At 36.5% G+C, this 18,576-nt stretch overlaps 1 protein-coding gene across 1 annotated transcript; it reads left to right on the plus strand.

Annotated features, from left to right (window-relative positions):
- The first annotated feature begins 1,092 nt into the window (after positions 1-1,092).
- Positions 1,093-15,885, plus strand: LOC122057797 (probable proline transporter 2). The gene is made up of 7 exons (XM_042620069.1): positions 1,093-1,527; positions 2,045-2,269; positions 2,622-2,716; positions 6,043-6,232; positions 10,689-10,813; positions 13,003-13,218; positions 15,450-15,885. Exons 1-7 carry the CDS (start codon positions 1,362-1,364, stop codon positions 15,828-15,830), a joined length of 1,398 nt encoding a protein of 465 aa, XP_042476003.1. The 5' UTR covers positions 1,093-1,361; the 3' UTR covers positions 15,831-15,885.
- The last annotated feature ends 2,691 nt before the right edge of the window (positions 15,886-18,576 follow it).

The raw sequence follows: 18,576 nt of genomic DNA on the forward strand, positions 1-18,576 counted from the left end.
CTAGAGCGCGTCCACTATTCTAACTTGTGCCTCCCTTTCCTTTTTTTCTTTTTTTCTGTAGTATGCCTATCTTTGATTTTTTAGTTTTCTTTTATAAAATTACCCACAAAAAGTGTTGGTTAGTAAAAATACATAAAATTAGGTTTAAGTTTACAAAACTATTCACCCAAAGTTTTAGTTAACAAAAATATCCAAAATCAGGTTTGAGTTTACAAAACTAACTAAAATAGTGATTCTTCATCTTCCACATATAATCATGTTTTTTTTTATGACTAAAACTTTGAGTGGGTAGTTTTGTAAATTCAAACTCAATTTTAGGTATTTTTATTAACTTAAACTTTAAGTGGGTAATTTTGTAAAGGGAAACCTAATTTTGGGTATTTTTGCTAACTGAAAATTTTGATGGGTAATTTTGTTAAGAGAAATTCAGAAGTGGGTAATCATGTAATTTTTCCTTTCAAATCCCCAAACCTATGCTTTTTGGGTAGAATGAAACGCCAAGTGTCAAGATGGACAGTTCTTACCTTTACAACTGTTGGCAGAATCTTTTGTCGTTTAGATAATTATTAGAGAAAATTACATAATTACCCACTTTTGAATTATTTTTATAAAATTACTCACAAAAAGTTTCAATTAATAAAATACCTAAAATTAAGTTTGAATTTACAAAATTTTCCACCCATAGTTTCAGTCCCACCCAAAGTTTCAGTTAATAAAAATACCCAAAATTAAATTTGGGTTTACAAAACTACTTAAAATAATGATTCTTTATCTTTCATATATAATCATGTATTTTTTTTATTATTAAAATTTTGAGTGGGTAGTTTTGTAAACCTAAACTCAATTTTGGATATTTTTGTTAACTTAAACTTTAGTGGATAATTTTGTAAAGGGAACCTAATTTAAGGTATTTTTATTAACTGGAACTTTTGAAGGATAATTTTATAAAGAGAAACCCATAAATGGATTAGTCATATAATTTTCCCTAATTATTATAACGACATAATGAAGCTCAATGGTGAAGACTGTAACCTTTGATGTAATTTTTCTTTTTTTCTTTTTAATTAATTTTGAGCTTAAGCTCTATTGCAGTGAGGGAAAGGAAAGGAAAGAGAAAAATCTTGTGTGGACTAGAGTGGTCAATTTATTCTGGTTCTTCAGGTCGGCGAGAAATTATTTTGTTACTGAAAAAAGGGGATTTGGTTGTTCTGAGAGAACCGAGAAAGGCGCCTTCGGTGGGTGAGAACCATCCACTGAGGCGCACTGAATTTGGAAACGGCCGTCTAATCAATCATCCAATTAGACTAGCTTACCATAGTTGCTTGAATGCCGGTTCTATATATAGGGGCTCATACTAATCTATGCTGGAGGTCACCTTCACCGACGAAGAAGAGACCTCCTCTCTCTTGCGAGAACAAGAGCACCAGTCCATGGACGCAATTGAGGTCGAATCTCGTCGCGTGAAGATCCATGGCGACGATCAATTGGCTGTGGAAAGTTCAGGCACTGCTCATCAGATAAGCCAAGGTCGTTTACTTGCTTTCTTTCGATTCTTTGATCTTCAATTTCGAGGAATGGATTTCTGTTTTTTTTCTTATTAATGAGGTATTTCCTCTATTTTTCTGTCTCGTTGATGTCACAAGCAGTGTTGATGGAGAGGTAGACTGAACATGATGGTTTTTACAGTAAAAAAATCAATTATAATGAAAATGGTTTAATATATATGTTAGTATCCATGTTAATGATTACAAAGAAATTCTGCTTCTGCAGAAATTAGGAATGATTGATCATTTCATTTTAAAAAGAAAAGAATAGTGTTTCATTATCCTAGTATCCTTTTGAATAATTCTTATATGATGGAAGTGAGTGTAGGCTAAACAATTTTAAATTGTCTTCTTCAGTTTTGTTTCTTTGGTAGAGTGAACCAGTAAAGTTGATAATCTTGTTGGGTAGTCCATGTATTCAGCAAAGTTTGGTGTAGTTAATCTATTTTGTAACAAACGAATCTGATGAAATTTTGTTTTTTCTTGTTTGTTTTCTCTAGATTCATGGTTTCAAGCAGGTTTCGTCCTCACCACTGGTGTGAACAGCGCATATGTACTGGGGTATTCTGGCACAGTAATGGTACCCCTAGGTTGGATAGGTGGTACTATAGGTTTAGTTCTGGCGGCCGCTATATCCCTACATGCTAATGCTCTGCTTGCCAAAATCCATGAATTTGATGGAAAGAGACATATCAGATACAGGGACCTTGCAGGACATATTTACGGTATCTTGAAAGTTTTCCATAGTTTTCTTTCGAATCCATATTCTGTTGTTTCCACCCTGTAGTTCACATTATTTGGTGGATTAGAGCCTGGACGAAAGTTTTGAAGTGAAAAATTAACTGGGAGAACCTTGACCAATTGTTTAATGGTCAACATTCTGGTGTTTCTTTCGTTAGTTGATGTTTCATTTCTTCAACTTCTGAATTGCTATAGTATGTTCTACTAAAAAGCAATTTTTTTTTTTTCATATTTTATACTAATTCGTTATAATTGATTAAATTTTATAAATCAGTGCTAGCATTGTTCACATCTAATGCTTTGGTATGATGATTGACTGGGGTTCTAAATTTTCAGGCAGGAAAGTTTATTCACTTACGTGGGCATTGCAGTACATAAATCTATTCATGATCAATACAGGATTCATCATTTTGGCTGGCCAAGCGCTAAAGGTAAGATTAAACTAAAGCAATTGTGTAATATTACTGAACAATTAGCAGTGTTATCAAGGTAAGGAATAGTTGGACAGGTCATCCCCTGGGGGTTGGTGGGTAGGCAACACTGGCCTAGGGATGGCTAACTAGTCAAGTGCCTAGGCTGTCATATTAGTTAGGTGACTGCAGAACCAATAAAATGTCTTTACATATGCCTTTTAATCTGTGTACACATCTGTGTGTGAATGTTTTTTTTTTTTTTTTTCTTCTTGTGATGTATATGCATATGTGTCATAAGACTGTTTCGCCAAAAAAAAAAGTGTCATAAGACTGTGTTCCACTTTATCAATGAAGAAGAAGAAGAAGAAGCAAAGTACATGCCTACTCACGAGTTTTATATGCTCAGTGAACATGTTTGTACACTTCCATTACCCCATAGCAATTACTAAGTGTGATAACATGAGGCTAACCCAGTGAGAACTCAACTAATGGATATTAATGTTATTTTCATCATATTAGAACTTACAAAGTTTGGGAAAAGAGACAGGAACCCTAGGTCAAAGTTGGGCCCATTGAGTACCTGGTTGATGCCTAGACTATAGACATCTCTATCACATAGGTCACCGGGGCATTTGATAACAGTGATAATGCATTAGGAAAAACTCTTCAAGGTCACATATGCCATTGCTTTGTGGGCATTTATTTCTTTGATAACAACTAAAACCAGTTAATCTAAAAACTTCCATTTTCCCTTCACCATCTCTTACTTACGTCATAGAACTCATTCCCAGTTGTGCTCTATGGTCTTAGTGGCACATGTCCAAACCGTGTCAAAAGATTTTTCCTCAACTGGTCACCTATTGATAATATACTATAGCTTTGAAAACTTACAAATTTAGAAGTTTGAAAATTTCTTGGTCTTCATTAGAAACTAAAGCTACATTAAATAATTGAGATATTTGGTAAGAATGTAAGATATTGCCAAGGTTAAGTATACTTACCATGTCAATTGTCTTACAAAATACTGAGGATGGCCATGAATTTCTTGCCATAAACATGGTTTAAGAACTTGGCGAGATCTCGCTATTTGAAAATGGCAAGATGAGATGGGGAGGCGATATATAAAATGTACAATATCTCAGTTGAGATCGGCGATCTCAGTGAATATCTTGGCCTCGACTCAACTCAATATGACTTGAGACCAAATCACAGGGGGTTTATACATAATTTTGACCCTCAACTTGACCCAACTCGACGTAACTCGACATGTCTCGCCTATCTCGCCCTGCTGTGAAGAAAAAGTGAGCTTTTGGTTGTTTTTCTTGCCAAATTTCTCCTCTACAGTGTAGATTAACAACTTCAACACCTGGAGATTGGAGATTCAGTTCATCATCAACCTTTGGAGATCATTTTCTTCTCAAGAACAGTTTTAGGTAAAAACAACTTCTCAAGAACCTTTAATTTTATTATGGAATGGCCTAAGTTAAAGGGTCCAAGGTCCGAAGACTAATTACATAGGGTATGAAGTCAAAGTACCATTTTGGGTTTGATTTAAAAAAAATGAAGTTTTCACTATGTTTAGAAGGCCTAAAATAGGGTAAATGGCAAGTTTCAAGGGTTACAAAAACCATATGGCCACCGAGACCAATCACCTTATCTAAAAAAAGGCGACGGGGAAAAAAATATAAGATCTCGGCGAGATCTCGCCAGATCTCTCTTTTCTGGTTTGGTGAAACCAGGGGCGAGATCAAGATCTTAAACCTTGGCCATAAATGATTTACTTAGACAATGCATTAGTAGCATAGCATGTACTATTTTGTAGATAAACATTGGGTCAAAGTCAAACTGCTTCAACCAGATAGAAAAACCAAGTTGACTCCCAGAACTCTTTTGGGGTTTGCCTCACTGCAAAATTTTAAAAGATTGATATGTCTTGTATCTTCTGATTATGAATTGTTGAAGTGAATTTGTTATCAAATTGGATGTTTGGCAGGGGATTCACAGTCCTGCCTATTTTACCCCGGGGGGAGGGGGGCAGAAATATCTGCCATACCCTTGGCTTACCTAGCACTCCAATTTGGTGCACAGGTGTGTGTCCTCGATTCATTTGTTGAGTTGCACCCTAGACTTTGTGTGTGGCTATAAAGCATAAAAAAGTTTTGGGAAAGGGTTCTTTGAGCAAGTGACATAGAGGAGTTTACCAATGAGGTGTGGTGGAACAGTTTTATACGCAGGAGGCAAGCAAGGTCATTTCATATGGGGAGGAGAGAGAGAAGAAGGTGCGCTGGCGGCTCAGAGAACCTTTTCTCAAAAGTTTCTAGTCAATATTTTGAGAAATAGATTCATGGTTGAATATAAAGTTGTCAAAGTGCTATGCAACCCAAGGCATTGGAGGGGGGTAAAAAACTAAAAAACTAAGGCGAAACCAACAAGGCGCCTAGGTGACCAAGCAGTCCTTCCGCAAAAGGAGCCTGGATGCCTAGGTGACACTTTGACTACCATGGTTTGAATATCAAAGGGGAGAAGTCCGACACATGATGGGCTATAAGGTTGAGATGACTCCTGAAATCTGTCATGTGGCCAATAAATGATAAACTCTCTCTCTAATCATTTGGATTGGCTGCATCATTCCTTCACATGGTTCACATCCGGCTGCCTGTCCTGTTGGGCTAGTGACTAGAAACTTTTGTCCATGTTGTATTTGTAGTAATAAAATATTTTATGTATAGAATCCTCCATCCTCCGATTCTTATGTACAATTTTTTTCACATATTGATTTGATTAAATTACTGACACCTGCTCATCTAAAGTCGTAATTCAAATTTTTTGTAAGGTTAGAACATGTTGAAGATTCTTTAGGTGGTGATATATGACTTATTGGTACATCTTTGGGTGGTTATGTATCCGCAACCTAGAGCTCATTTTACAAAAAAATACTCCTCTAAAAGAGAGACCATCCTATGTACAGATGGATATTCAACTAAAGTAGTTGTGCAGAATTATTTGGTGGAAAATAAGCAGAATAAGTAAACTGACTTGCTTGGTAACTGCGGGTACCATGCTTGGATTGAAGCTTCATATTAAAATATTCAAACTCATATAGAATCATGGTTCCCTTTTACTATACTTGACCTTTTCTCTGCCCACCATGTTCCACCCTAAACCCGTTCCCCAAATTCGCTGAGGGCATGCTACCATGGTTGACAAAGTAATTACCTATAGACAGTACTGTCTTTTAGAGGAATTAAATATCTATTCACTACAAGGGGTCAATCCTGCTGTAGTGAAGCAGATCAGTTAATATTGTCCTAGTTCCTTTTTTAATCCGCACTATTCATATGCAGGCTGCCTATGTTCTCTTCAGGGATGATCATGTCATGAAGCTCCCATACTGCATTGCTATATCTGGGTTGGTTTGTGCCATTTTTGCTTTTGTTGTACCCCATTTGTCAGCATTGAGGTTCTGGCTTGCAGTTTCAACAGTGCTTAGTCTAATTTATATCGTTACAGGATTTGTGCTGTCACTTCAAGATGGTATGAACACTCCTTGCATTAATTCTATATCTCTTGAAAGAATGTCAATGTGAACGATTTCTATTCCCTAATCTTCTTGTATATTATGATTGTTGTCTGGAGAATGTAAATTATGTCATTTTCAGATCACAAGGTGTAGCTAAAATCAATTTCACTGGGGGAAGTACCCCATCAACTAATTTAGATTCCCTTAGATGGTATTTATTTATTTAGTTTGCTTTAAAGTGACATACTAGAGGAGATGAAGGGGAGCAAGCTATTCCACAGCTACCAAGTGCAAACTGCAAAACTGCAAACTGAAAAGAAAGCGCAGTTAAGGAACCCAAATCATTGTAGAAGGAAAGAAGACCCTAAAAATGCAGATGCACGACCCAATCAACTTGTCATAATTTTCTCCTGTCTTATTGACAAGTCTTCTATCTGGATTCTGGCAAGCTGCTTTAAGCTGAGACCCAAAAACAGACTTTCTTCAGGTGGTTGAATAAGATTCTGGATAGTTAAACTGCACTTTTCAAAGATATATATGCCTATTGTTATCTTTCTGCATGGACCACTCAATAGCTAAAGGCTCCATATGACAATGATTTGACCTTTTTTTTATCTGTGAACGCTTCATCCTTCTAACTCCCAAGTAACTTGGGGAAGAAAATGAGGATGAACATGTCACCCAAATTTCTTCAGAAAGTGACTTAAGACTGTACAAGGGAAAGGACAAGGAGTCGAAATGTGCTGGAGAGACTGCAATGCTTTTTTCAAAGACGCATGTATGATTTGTGTGGTAATCTATTGAGATTCGGTGGGGTTACTGCATGATATCTTTCTAGACACTCATGCAAAAAAAGCCACCTTGGTTGGGACTTCATTAGTCTGCAGCCTTGTAGGGAAAAGAAGGGTCGCATGGCCAGAATAGTTTAGGTCAGAAAGATTTAGCAGACAAGGATCTCTGTAGTCATATCTCAATCATCACCCTATCATTTGGTCCTCTTAAGTATTTCCAACAGATTTACAGTATTAGAATATCCCAATCAGTTAAGTTCTTCACTGTCCAAGGAATCTAGACCATGATTTCGTCAATTATTTCGTCACTCTTACCTTAGCAGGCTTTGCACTTGTGAAGCAATAAAGCTTTGGAAGTCCAACTTCAAGCTGCTCTTTCAACTCCCTTTTTTTTTCCTCTTGAGACTTAGTATTATTATGACTGCCATTAATTGGTTTACTGCTAATTCTGCAACCATGATTTACCTATAATGCACCTCAACTGCTTAGAATACTAAATGGCTTGGATAACCAAGTAAATGAGATTCAGCTCCAAACCACCACATCCATTTGTGCAAGAAGCGTTTCAATGATACCATAAAAAATGGACTTGGATGAAATTTTGGGCAGATCCATATGTGATTGGTTCATGGTTCAATGCTTCCATCACTCATAAAAAGTGGTTCTTTTCTTTTATATTTTTCTGCTTTGGGTGTGCCTCTGTGGGGTGGTGGATGGGTGTACATGATGCACACTTTTGCATGTCTAATCTTGAAATGCATTATTTTCTTTGTCTGATCATGGTTATACTTTTATATTAGCTTTAGGCCTTGTAAGAAGATTATTAATCCCTTTATATACTATCAAGAAAATTTTAACCTGGTTGTAATTTTGAATGTGGGAGGTTTCAGAGAACAGGTCCACCGAGGTTTTTAGTTAGTAGTGGTGCTTGTAATTGACAAATGTGTCTGGGCAACAGTGTGTTTTCATGTGCGTGTTTATATTGAGAAAATAAATGTAACTCAAAAACCATAGCTCAGCTGGGCATCTTGAGCTGGTATTTTACATTGAATTAGTATATCATTGTGTCTTTTAATGTTCCTAAATTCGTCATATATGTTTGTCATATGATAATTCTTTTAGGATGATTGGCCAGTTGCAGTTTTAGAGTTGAAGGTTTGATTTTTTGTGTTATTTCCTAACTTCTGGTAATCTGAGTAGGTAACTCTGGCTAATACAAATGGATACCAGAGCCAAACGAGATTATCTGGAGAATTTATTCATCATGGTGGCTAATGACTTTCAAAAAGATCTTCAAGCTTCTGAGGAAGATGATGGAGTAGCCAAGTTCCTCCATACTTTCCCCTACGTGTTTCCTCTATACTTTTTCTTAAAGCTCTAAGCTATTTTGACAGTTCTTAGAGGTGTTGGTTGGCTACGCATTGGCTAGTTTCACATTGTTAGCCGACCAACTTGGTCTACTCAAGGTTTTAAGTATCTTAACACATCCGCCGATACTAACCGATGTGTATCATATCTTCAGGGTACTGATACAATACGGAACCAATACGATACCTAAAAAGGCATCGTCCATATCTGGTCGATACGTGACCTGACATGGTTGATACTTGATACGTATCGTTATACTTGATACATCTCTTATAAACTATATAATATGATTAATGACTACAAAATACATACCAAGTGCTCCTGTAAGGCATTCTAATCAATTTTGTTTTGGCAGAATCAACTTGATTCCATGTTTCTACTGAAAAAAGCAACTCTAGTAGTGTTGAAGTGTTGAACTCATCATCATTTGGTGATTAAAGAACCTACAATCAAAGATCGAAACCAGCTTTGCACAAGAACAGTTTTCTATCAAAAATTAGAATTTTTTGCTCAAATATTGATTTTGAGTGTCATTTTTTTACAATCGATCACTAGGTTAGTTAAGAACCTGAATGGTTGCATCAAATTAGGTTTTTTTTTTTTTTTTTTTTTTCTTTGCAATGACATGTACATCTAAACCTGAAATCTTCCCTAAACTGATATATATATATATATATATTGTATTAGTACAATTAAGAAACTCCATCCTTTATACTTAATCAGTTGAATATACTTGTCTCGTCATATTTTACTCTCCTCTTTATACATGATATATTTTACATATTAGTTATTTATGATGTTTTATGCTTCAAAACTGTATTTTTCTTGTATATCCTAAACATATCCATGTGTTTTTTAGTGTATTTGTGTCTTTTCGATACAATATGATACGTCTCTTAAGATCACCTTTCTGATACGATACCCAATATCCATACTTCAAACCTTGGGTCTACTAATTTTTCTTATGCCTTTTAACTTCATGTAGTATCTCTACATTTGCTCCATTTTGTATTTATGTGATTGCTGCTTTCTGTATGGATCAACAATATTGTATATGCTTTCAACTAGAGATACTAACTTATGTTATTATATCATTATGTTGCTCTCTCTTATATGGTCTTTTGTTTATCATTTTCTCTTGTTTAATGCACTAGTTTGTTGAGGGAGAATATAATAGAACCTTCCAATCTGAATTTAAGTTACTAAGTTTCCAGCTCTTAAATATGATATTGAAACTGAAACCTGTTTAACTCAGCCCAAGCCTATAAAATATAAAGAAGGCTCAGAATTAATGACATCAAGACACGAAACTAAACTTAAAAGCTAGAGTAAACTCCGGACTGCATTCTAGGACCTTGACGGACCCTAAACAGGATGAGCAATGGCTCAACTCTCTTTCTCATGTGTCATGAGTTTATCCTTTTATTTCTTAGTCTTGGAGGAAAAACACTGTTTATTCTCAGTTCTCGGGCACTGGAAACCTCCCAAGGGTACATCTTTTATTGTACAAACCCTTCCAGAGGTCTTGCAAGAAAAATTAATCTAGATTTTCAATTTCAAACTGAAGGCATTGAGCAAGTAGATTCTTTTCAAAATGATATTCTCCTACTTTCTTACATAGTAATGATCTATGATTCCATATATTCTTTAGTTGGTTCTTTCAGTAAAATTACCCTTTCAACCAACTATTCCTGCTTGAGGTATGGACCATATATGGTTATTATGAAACTCTGTAAAGCCAACACATACAAATGTTAAAGATTTGACAAATGGGAGTATGAAAAACGGTTGACCATATTATCCATAGTTATTCTCTAATTATTATTTATTAACATTAGTGCAACTGGAGCTGAAGTCTAGGGAGCACTTGAATTAAGATATCTGGTCCTACAAAGGCTAAATAAACTCAAACAAATAAATTTTTGATGATTATCACATGTAATTCTTTATATAAAGTATTTGGTGGCAGTGTTGTGCTTTGATGAGTTTGTGGGTGTTCACGCTGCCTATTTGCTAAAAGAACAATGAACATGGACTGCATGGCTCATATTTGGTAATGGGTTTACCAAACACTTGTTGGACTTCTTGCTTCAGTGCCTTCAAATAATGGGATTATGGGAATCATGGCAGATTAGTCACAGTAGATATGGAAGTATTTTGTTTACTTTCTTGTTTTTTCAAGTCTATCTTGGTCTGCGTTAACTGAGTTTAGTTAACCTTTCGAGTATTTTCTTTTGATACTCATATATACTGATTGTAGAAATGCCTCTATACAATCTATGTGGCTTAAACAGTTGCTCTATTTTTACAGGTATAAAAGCTCCAGCTAGGGATTACAGCATTCCAGGTTCAAGTGGAAGCAAGGTTTTCACCACTATTGCTGCATCTGCAAATCTTGTTTTTTCATACAATACAGGAATGCTTCCAGAGATACAGGTAGTCCCATCAAATTATGCCTATGATTGTCCATTAAACATCTTAGTTATGTTTTATGTACATATTGGTACAGAAGAGTGATGCATAAAGTGGGGATGGAAATAGTCTGAAGTGATTTTAGGTTTTTGTGAATTGATAGAATAAATTGGATATGGTTAAATCAGAGTACCTTCTTTGGAATTTTTTTCTCAGTTTCTGTTGAATGACCATCATGACTATATATATATATATATATATATATACATGCTTACCAACACAAAACTTGTTCAATCATTTATGTTTCGTGCTTCGCTGGCACAAGGAACGACCTCCATTGGTTTCTTAGTCCACTATTAAGCTGGAAATTCCTTTTTTTATTTTTGGGAAATTTGTTTATACCACCCATAAAAATATTCATAACTTCCTGTAACCCCACGATTTGAAAATTATATCCACCGCACCCCTGATGAGTAACAGCGTTGACTTAAAACGTGATAAGAATCTGTTACTAACCTCTATATAACAACCTATTCCCATCCGTTGAAAACCAACAAAATTAAGTGGGACCCACCACTTCTTGTTCTTCGAACTTGACAGCACATAATATCTTATCTTGTAGAAAACCCATGCAAGTTAGTGACAGTATTGAAGACGCCCACCATGATCAAGCCAAAACTCCAACTGCATCCACAAAAGAAAAGGGTGAAAAAAGAAAAAGGGCTAAAGGAAAATTCACACAGGTGCACAGTTTCTAATCTTTCTCTGTTCGATTTGGTTGTTTTGCTGTTAGAAACTCAAAAAATGGTGAGAAAATGACAGTAAGTGAAATTTGAGGAGACTGGTTGCTCTCTGTTCAGGGGAGGTAGAGAGGTTGATCATTGTCGGCCCATTGTCTCTGATCCTAATAGCTTTGATCCACCGAGCTTATTCCCAATTCGTACAGTCCTTCATCTCCACTGCTCGGCCAATCTAATTCCGGCAACCCTCTTCCACCTCCACTACTGTTCCAGTCCTGCATCTCATCCAATTCGACTGGCACCGTTTGATCCATCAACCTTCCGTCAACTCTGGCATCTTCATTTCCCCATTCACTATCTTCTGCTCTAGTTGTTGCTGTTGGTGATGGAACCGAAACGGCGATATGTCGGAGGAATCAAACCCCAGAGATGTCAGATTCGAAGCTGCCATCAAGCTCGTAAAGCTCCTGATCTCCAGGAAAATCCCACCCTCCAACGTCTGCTCAAGGCTATCCAACATCGACGGCTCGAAATCTGTTTTCAGATTAGGGTTCTGAGTGACAAACAGACTCGAATCATGGAAATTGAGTAAACCTACTGTTGCAGCTGAAGCAGAGGTCGACGAGGAAGGCGCAGAAGCTGCCTTGTTCATCGTGGCTGTGGTTGTGGAGCTGTTGCTGCTCGAATGCGAAGAAGTTGATTTCCTCTCGTGTGGTTCTGAGTTGGGTTTGGGCTTCGAATGCTTCAAGAACCTTGATTTGTTGATTGCGTTTTTGATCTCATACAAAATTAGCTTTCCTCTTTGGACACTCATCATCCATGAAAGTTTTCAAGTTTGCGTAACCGACCCAAGCCCTAAAACCTGCAACTCACTAGTGAATTTGGGATTTTACATGAAAGGGTAAAACAATAAGTCAATTTGAGGGTCTAAAAGTGAAAGGGAATAACGGTAAGTTTGCCCATACCCAAGGGTTGTTTGGCCATTTAGATAATAGTTAACTGCTGACATCACCACTTAATGATTTTATTCTATCGGAATGGATTTATTAGAAATTTTCTTATGAAAGTGCAGGATGTACGAGATCTTCTTTCAAGTTTTTGGTGTTACAAGAAGTTATGAATATTTCTAGGGGTAGTATAAGAAAATTTCCCTTTATTTATTTATTTTTTTTTATTTTGTCTATTTGATTACTAAAACTTTGGAAGGTTTGTTTCTAAGCTTAGGCACTGTGATAAATTTAAAATCTTTCGGCAGCCAATGGGTATGCAGGTTATGAAAACTGTAATTTAAGTTCCTAATCCTCAAGAGGGAGTTCTCTGCCATATGGATATATATATATATATATATATATATTTTATGTTTTTCGTAAAGAATCTATATTCTTGTTCAGTTGCTGTTTATAGCACAAAAATTTGATAAAATTTCACAGGATGCATCAGCACTCACATTCTATTTCCTTATCCTTGAAACAGGCTACTGTAAGAAAGCCTGTTGTTAATAACATGCTGAAGGCGCTGAACTTTCAGTTCACAATTGGCATAGTACCAATGTTTGCTGTAACCTTCATGGGTTATTGGGCTTATGGATCAACAACATCGTCCTATCTCCTCAACAGTGTCACAGGTCCAGTTTGGGTGAAGGCGATGGCCAACATTGCTGCCTTCCTGCAAACAGTCATTGCTTTGCATGTACACTCTCTCAACTCTTTCTGTCTTTTACTTTTGGAGGTTTAATTGGTTAGGATGTATGCATTGCTACCCTTCCCTCCTTCTCTATCACACACGTGGGCCTTGATTCGTCATTTGAGATTGTTCCTATAAAAAGCATCTCCTTAGCCAAGATTTTCCTGATTATATCTTCCAAGTCATCTATTTCTGGACTTTCTTTTGATGCTGGCAGTCGAAAAGATTGTGTTGCAGGATCATGATAAGAACAACTATCTTCACCTTAAAATTGCTTTGATAGGGTGCAATAAATAGTTTAATGGGTGTCCCTCTTTTATGGTGTGTTTAGTTTGGGAGGAGGATGACATGTCCTGACCAAAGTAGTGCTCTTCATTAAAAGCCTTGGAAGGGACAATGGTTTTGACACTGACCAACAATGGTTTTGCAATTCAATGAAAATTTTGGAAAATGCTGAAGTTGCTTCTTGTGCCCATGTTGTGGATATCTTTTACCAAATCAAATTTATTATAAACGCTGTATTAGTTATATTTATTTATAGTTTTTTTTTTCTTGCATGCAATTTCTTTTTAGTTTTCTGGGATTATATTAGCTAGAATTCTAGTCATACCATGAAGTTGATTAAATTTATGGTGTTGCTTCTCCTGCCTATTTTGTGAATATATTTAACCAAATAATACTTGCTTTGCCTGTGGTTTCTGTTCAAGCTGAGACAGGGCCATGCCTGAGTTATTTTAAACTCAGTTACACCACGCCTCATCCTGGTCATATATGCTTATTCTCCAAATCAATGTTTGAGAAAGGTCAGAATGTGAATATGATCAATGTTTATAAGAATAAAATATGAAGGTTTCTTTTATTTTCACAAATCATTGTTTATAATGAGTTTTAGCCTTACTCCCCTTGTTACATAAGGTGGCCTAAATTTAGAGTTCACTACAGATTTTGGGCCCCTCCGAGCTTGTAGCAATGCGTCCTAAGCTTTATTATTTAACAGAAGAATAGCTCCCTTCTCCAACACATTGAAATCAGACTCATTAAGACCAGTGTACTATCCATTGTAATATGGAAAGAATTGGGTATCTGAAGCCCAGAAGTTCTCTCCCTTATGTTATACTGCATGACATAAGCATCAGTTTGGACCATTCCATCAGTGTGCCAGCTGTAGGTGCAGTATCACATTGAAATCAGACTCATTAAGACCAGTGTACTATCTATTGTAATTAGATTCTCTCTTCTATCCCTTGACCTCTTTAGTTCAGGAGAATCATGCTTTGCTCGAGATGTATTAAATTTCATCATGGGCAAAGTAGTTGTCGGCAGTGTTACTGCATTTCATCATGGGTAGGTTCGATGTCTGCAGTCCATAATCAAAGTAGCATCTTTCTCTTGCCATTGAGAAGTTATTCATCCTCCTTCCTCTGTTTATTGATGTTTACATCTGCCTGATATGTCTTGAACAACACTGACTAATGTCCTTAATTGAAAGAATATGTAACTATATTGGAAGATTTGTGCTACTATATCTATGAAGAGAATGGGATTTTAATCCTTGATAGGCATAGAATCACCATCTGGCAGACAAGTACAGCGTTTCGAGGCAGATTCTGATTTCTTGTACCTATGCCTGAATTTTGCATTATCCACCTGTGAAATAGGATTGTTCTTTCCAAATATGCTCTTCATCATTGAGTATATGCAAGGATAAAGGCTCATAATCAAAGGTTATATGAAGATTCCGGTTGGAGATCGGATTGGTCTCTTCCATTCCTGATCCTGACTGATCCTGGCTGACACGTCACATCATAGGAAATTTTGTTGATATTCTTTGGTGTCAGTATTGGATCAATTGGGTTGAGCCGTAAATTCGGACGTCCTAAGTTCAACTCCCACTAAGTACACCTTGGGCCACTCACACGGGGGTGTTTAGTGCTCTTCACTGTTTTCAGTGAAAGTAGTATGACCCAGTCCATGCGGTTGTGGGGTCAGTATGGGCTTGCGGGACTAGTCAGGCCAAAGGCTTTGGTACCCGTCATTAGAAAAAAAAAAGTATTGGATCAATTGGGTTGACCAATCCATCTGGTCTGCTCTAGATACATAAAAAATGTTCATTATACAATTTTCCATTTGAAATTGTTGGATTAATAATGTGCATGAGATTCTGGGAGCATTCATTACTGTTTGTGTTGAGCTTTTTTCATAATTGCTCAGTAAATTTAGACTTTTCTCTGCTGCAGATATTTGCAAGTCCAACATATGAATACTTGGATACCAAGTATGGTAGATCTGAAGGAAGTGCTTTCTCACCCAAAAATTTATCATTCAGGATTTTTGTAAGAGGTGGTTACCTAGCTGTAACTACTCTAGTGGCAGCTCTAATGCCATTCCTTGGAGATTTCATGAGCCTTACTGGGGCCTTCAGCACATTCCCTCTCACATTTATACTTGCTAACCACATGTACCTAATGGTGAAGAAGAATAAATTGACACCATTGCAGAAGTCTTGGCATTGGCTCAACATTTGGGGTTTCAGCTGCATGGCCCTTGCAGCAGCAGTCTCAGCCTTCAGGCTTATTATTGTTGATTCTCGTACTTATCATTTCTTTGCCGATCTCTGATCGAACTATTTGTTTTTCGAAGGGGGCCTTTAAAGAAATCCGACATCTCTCTCTCTCTCTCTCTCTCTCTCTCTCTCTCTCTCTCTCTCTCTCTCTCTCTCTCTCTAAAGATTTATTAGGATAATGGGAAGCTTTAAATACAAGAAAAGAAAAATATACTATAGTTTTTAGCAGCGAGCCATAATTACAAGATTAAAGAAAAATGTATTATAATTTTCTTAAATTTAGTAATTCCAGACACGTTTCAATAGAAGCCATATCTAGTATTAAAGAGAAGATTCTGGTCCTGAGCTATTTATTGTTTATATGCAGTTCAGAGGATCATGTGCTGCAGATTGGGTTTAGTACTGTAGAGAATGGTAATCATCACTTTACTGATGAATGAATTACACATATAAATGGTACACTCTTAGAGGACGACTTAACAGAATAGCTAAGTAGAGCAACATAAGCAAAATTAACTACTTGACCGAACATGATGAGCTGTAGATAGTGAGCTGGAATAGGTCGCCATATCTTATCCTTATCAGCCCCTCAAGATGGAGTGTGAAAATCTTTTGCAGCCATTGCACTAGAACGGTGAGCATCGGGTGATTGGGAGCCTCTTGAAACGTGTGCTCATGATGTTCATCATACTTCACCGTTCACTACAGAGGATGTGGACTCATGAATGAAAGGGGGACCAATGGTGAACTTGCCTTTGAGAAGAGTGTATGTGGACTCATGGATGAAGGGGGAACGAAGGGGACCAACGGAGAGCTTGCCTTGGTGAAGAGAAAAACACTGACGAGAAAGTCCTTTGGTAAGTGTGTCAGCTAATTGATAAACAATGGAAACAAATTAAACCATTAAACCATTAAATGCCGTGAGTGACGGGAGGCACAAAATGGAAATTGTTGCTCCTTAAATCTCAATCGCTACCTGTGCACTAAGAATTGATAAAGATAGGCTCGGAGTTGACTCTAAGGTGGGTCTCTTCGATGCTTTAAGTTATAAATCCCAAGCAACAGTAATGCAATGAGATGGAAATTGAGAGAGCATTGAAAGAGCTCAACAATTTCTTGGATCCGTACTTGTATCTCACATGTCCAATTTATAGGATTGGGGTGAAGAGGTCTAGTCATATAAGGAATGTAGTTGGCGTCGAGTCTTTTTGTGACGGTGGCGCCTAATAATTCTACTAACATTTCTAAAAGAGAAAAGAAACACTTTTTTTCTTTCTTTCTTTTTTTTTTTTTTTTTTATATAAAGAGAGAGCCAACATAACTAGTGCAATTTGATATTGAACACATAGGGCCCGTTTGATAACGTTTCAAGAAACGTGTTTCTGTCGTTTCTGTTTCCAGAAACAGCAGAAACGGAGTAAAAAGCGTTTGATAAAACTGTTTCGTTACACTTATTTTCATAAATAGAAAGAGAAATTTTTACTTATTTATGGTTCAAGAAATGACCTAGGCGAAACAAGTTCAACTTGTTTTGCCGTTTCTGAAAACGACTTGTGGCTATTCTTTCATTGGTTACTATCAACTTCTAAAAACATAACTTATCAAACACCTTCAATTCCATTTCTGTTTCTAGAAACGGAAATTTATGTTTCTACCGTTTCTTGAAACAGAAACGGTAGAAACGTTATCAAACAGGCCCATAGTGAGAAACCCAATGATTTACAAAGGAAATTCATGGAATGGACAAGAAAGGATACATGATGTGGAAGCAAAATTAGTTTTTTTTTTCCAGCCAACCTAATTGCGTGTGAAAAGGCTAATTTTTTTCAATATTTCAAAGACACGTTTTTCAGGTTGTGCTACTTGTATTGGAGTGCCTCGGTCCCCCACCCTAAACTGATAATGAAGAAATAAGATAACCTCAAGGTGTAGTGCAGTTGGTCTTCGCCTTAAGAAGCATGTGGTTTTGAGTTCGAATTCTCTTACTTCCTTGGGACCACTCACATGAGAGTGTTTAGTGTTCTTTACTGCTTTTAGCAAAAATCGAATGGTTCTCATTCAGCCCTGAAATGATCCGATCCATGCATTTGTGAGCTCAGTATGGACCTACAGGACTAGTTAGGCCAAAGGCTTGGATACTCGTCATTAGCCAAAAAAAATAAAAATCGAGAAATAAGATAACAAGGTCTGGTCTAAAGGGAGTTCAAGGAATCTACACGTACATGAAGTGAAAAATATACATTGTTTACTTGAGATGTCTTAAGGAAACATGGATCTCACTGATAATTTGTTAATTTTTTATTCATTCTCTTAATACATGTCAAGTAAACAATGTACACTCAAACTGAGTTGTTTCACCAAAAAAAGGAGTCGAAGAAGTTTTAAAAAGTACATATTTTTCAATGTAATGTGTACGTAGAATTTTCTTAAGGCGGTTTTTACCTCGAAACAAATGGAGTTCAGTAGGTTCCGTTTGTTTGTCAGGGGAATAAAAGGGAAGGGAAGTAAAGTTTTCAAACATAAAAAAAAAACCTTTTATATTCATAACCCCATGCGATTATATCACTAACAACAAATCATTCCATATTTAGTTATTAATTTCATTTTACTTTCCATCCAATCCCTTTGATATAATAAAATAAAAATTACATGTAAAATGTATCATTACTAAATATGATAAAAAAAAAATCAAGTATTTTACATGGAGTAATGATTAATAAAGTTTCGCTTTTAAGTTTGAATTCTCCATTTTCCTTCCCTCTAAATTTCCCTTGCAACCAAATATAGACTTACATTAAATA

The sequence above is a fragment of the Macadamia integrifolia genome, chromosome 12 (genome assembly GCF_013358625.1).
Source record: "Macadamia integrifolia cultivar HAES 741 chromosome 12, SCU_Mint_v3, whole genome shotgun sequence".
NCBI classification, from domain to species: domain Eukaryota; kingdom Viridiplantae; phylum Streptophyta; class Magnoliopsida; order Proteales; family Proteaceae; genus Macadamia; species Macadamia integrifolia.

Bases quoted from the DNA above. Each gene is read 5' to 3' on its own strand.
- LOC122057797 (XM_042620069.1), top strand. From the start codon at position 1,362: ATGCTGGAGGTCACCTTCACCGACGAAGAAGAGACCTCCTCTCTCTTG. The intron at 1,528-2,044 runs GTCGTTTACTTG...TGTTTTCTCTAG, and splicing joins TGCTCATCAGATAAGCCAAG to ATTCATGGTTTCAAGCAGGT. The intron at 2,270-2,621 runs GTATCTTGAAAG...CTAAATTTTCAG, and splicing joins CCTTGCAGGACATATTTACG to GCAGGAAAGTTTATTCACTT.